The sequence below is a fragment of the Sceloporus undulatus genome, unplaced genomic scaffold (assembly GCF_019175285.1).
Source record: "Sceloporus undulatus isolate JIND9_A2432 ecotype Alabama unplaced genomic scaffold, SceUnd_v1.1 scaffold_5547, whole genome shotgun sequence".
NCBI classification, from domain to species: domain Eukaryota; kingdom Metazoa; phylum Chordata; class Lepidosauria; order Squamata; family Phrynosomatidae; genus Sceloporus; species Sceloporus undulatus.
The window spans coordinates 701-3,356 of record NW_024808466.1 but is presented as its reverse complement, the minus strand read 5'-3'; the positions used below and the strand labels follow the sequence as shown (position 1 = coordinate 3,356).

The 2,656-nt window shown below is 50.5% G+C and overlaps 1 protein-coding gene across 2 annotated transcripts; it reads left to right on the top strand.

Moving 5' to 3' along the window:
• The first annotated feature begins 335 nt into the window (after nucleotides 1–335).
• LOC121918185 (coiled-coil domain-containing protein 157-like) lies at nucleotides 336–2,192 on the top strand. Of its 2 annotated transcripts, XM_042444273.1 has the most exons (3): nucleotides 336–406; nucleotides 719–1,010; nucleotides 2,019–2,192. In XM_042444273.1, the coding sequence occupies exons 2-3, from the start codon at nucleotides 763–765 to the stop codon at nucleotides 2,155–2,157; spliced, it is 387 nt and encodes a 128-aa protein (XP_042300207.1). In that variant the 5' UTR covers nucleotides 336–406; nucleotides 719–762; the 3' UTR covers nucleotides 2,158–2,192. The 2 variants fall into 2 exon arrangements, with proteins under 2 accessions (XP_042300207.1, XP_042300208.1); XM_042444274.1 differs by lacking the exon at nucleotides 2,019–2,192 and having other exon boundaries at nucleotides 719–1,014.
• Nucleotides 2,193–2,656: the final 464 nt, after the last annotated feature.

Here is a 2,656-nt window from a genome sequence, read left to right as displayed (position 1 = left end):
CCTGATGGGTGGAGCTTAACACACAAGAGCCACGCCTCTTTATATAGACTACAGTATTAGATTGAGGAAGGATAACCTCGCCCCTGATGACGTAAAGGAGGGAGTGGTTTACCACATTGGAGCCACGCCCCTTTGAGACTTATAAGACAGGAAGGATAGCCACGAGCTCTGGTGACGTCAGAATAAGGGAGGAGCATGGGACACGAGAGCCACGCCTCCTTAATGTTATGTAGACTGAGGAAGGATAACCATGCCCCCTTGAAGACGTTAAAGGAGGGAGGAGTTTACCACACAAGAGCCCCCTAGCGTGAAAAGGGGGCAGGGCCCATAGAGCTTTCCCCGTTGCCATGGCAGCAGAGGCCTAGCGGGCGAGGGGAAGCCTGCTGGCGGTGATTTTTTGGGGCAGGTGTGTTGGGCTTTGCACCTTGGGCACCAGTACCCTCCCTTCTTCCACTCTCTGTTTAGGGTGCCTCTGAGCATGGGCAGAGTGCCTCCTTGAGTGTCTACTAAACACAATGCAAAAACCAATGGATCCTCTTGTACTGCATTGCAAAATGCACTTTAATGGGCCACTCCACACTCAAAGTCTCCCACATAGTTTGATATGCATTGTCCCCAAAGAGATCATGGCGGACGACGCATAGCGCTACTTAGAGGCTGCACATAGGTGTCTCTTTCCTGCCGCCTGTGGCTCACCATGCCTTTCCTCTTTTCGCAGGAACATCTCTTCCGCGTCAACTGGACGCCGACGCCAACACCGCCATGTTGGGTTTGGTGGTTGACCGGGAGCGCATGGAAAGCCTGCAGGAGGACATCATCGACCTGCAGGGGATGGTGGTGACTGTCTTCTCCCAAGCCGGTGCCGTGCGCTTCCCTTCCTGGAAGTTCCCCGACAAGGCCTCCTGCGATCTGGATTTGGTGCCTTTACTGGACCACTACGATTTTGCAGAGGACGACCCCGAACTCACCACATGTTCCCACATCGTCCTCCTGGAGCTCATCATCGACAGGTGAAAAGATAGACGCTCAGTCCCTCCGTATTCACTGGGGTCAGGGGCGCAAGGCCCCCATGAATGTGGAAAAACTGCAACACTGAGAGAACATCTAGGACTCTCTAAGTCCTCCGGTGCAACTCTATGGTCAATATTTGCCAGACATCAACCATAGGGTTGTGCCGGAGGAGCTACAAAAGCCTAATGGAGTGTCCTCTCCAGGAATCTGGAGGTCCTCCAGTGCAACTCTGTGGTCAATATCAAAAAGACACCGACCATAGAAATGAGCTAGAGGAGCTACAAAGGCCTAGTAAGAGTATCCCTCTAGGAATCTCTAGGTCCTCAGGGCAACTCTGTGGTCAATGTCAGACAGACACTGACCATAGAGTTGCTCTGGAGGAGCAAAAATGCCTGGTTGAATGTCCTCTCTAGGAATCTCTAGGTCTTTCTGTGCAACTTTGAGTTAACGTTGACCATAGAGCTGCATTGGAGGACCTAGAGATTCCTAGAGAGGACACTCTTACTAGGCATTTGTAGCTCCTCCAGGGCAGTTCTATGGTCAGTGTCTGTTGGACATTGATCATAGAGCTGCATTGGTGGACCTAGAGATTCCTAGAGAGGACACTCTACTAGGCCTTTGTAGCTCCTCCAGGGTAGTTCTATGGCCCGTGTCTGTCAGACGTTGACCATAGAGTTACACTGGAGGACCTAGAGATGTATTTTATAAGGTATAACATAAGTCTAAATTACTGAATTTCAGGCTATGTTTGAGCATGAATTGGGTCCCATCCCCAATATCTCTCATTACATATTTGCAAATGTTCCCAAAGCCAAAAAAACCCAAAACAAAACAAAAAAACAACAACCCCAAATCCCAAACATATCCCAAGCATTTTGAACAAGGGAGGTTCAACTTGTAATTCATTCCTCAAATCTTTGTGTTTTACTTATAGGATCGTTTCCCCCTTTCTGGTCCTATTGTGGCACATTTATTGTTGATGGTCTTTCCTTTCTGTCTCAACAAAGGTTGCTGCTGTTGCTCCAGAGCTTCACAGCGTACGCAGGGAGTTTGGTCCACGAGGAATCCACGTTGTCATCATCGCCGCGACAGGGCCTTCCATGTCGATTGGGATGGCAGCACGGACGTACTGGGAGAGCATGGTGAAACTGGGCGCTTTCTACCAGCAGCTGGCGAAGGAGGTGAGGAAAGGAGCTTGAGGAAAGGAGGCATCTTTTGCACATGGAGCTGACTCCACAACGCTAGGCTAGGAGGGCTCAGCTCCCAACCCCAAATTAATATGGCCTTCCTCCGCAAATTAATGACAAAGTTGTCGCACAACAACAGTTTCAGGGCCCTGGTTTGGCATGCCTTCCTTCCCCAGTAGGCTTTCCCCTGTTCCTGCACAGAGAAGTGTAAGGTTTCTCCCTTCGTTGGGTTTTTATGGCAAGGTGTGGGGACGATCCACAAATATCCCATACAAAGGTGAGAGATGAGACCCACGGACGACCCTGGGCAAGTCCCACTCTCTCAGCCTCAAGGGAACGTCCGAACGGAGGTTTGCCTTCCTCCCTTCCCATCCCATTGTGACCCATTTCAAAACTGGGAAGCTGACGCCACCTTTTATTCTTCCACGCCTAGAAAAAGGGCCGCGAAGATGGAGCTC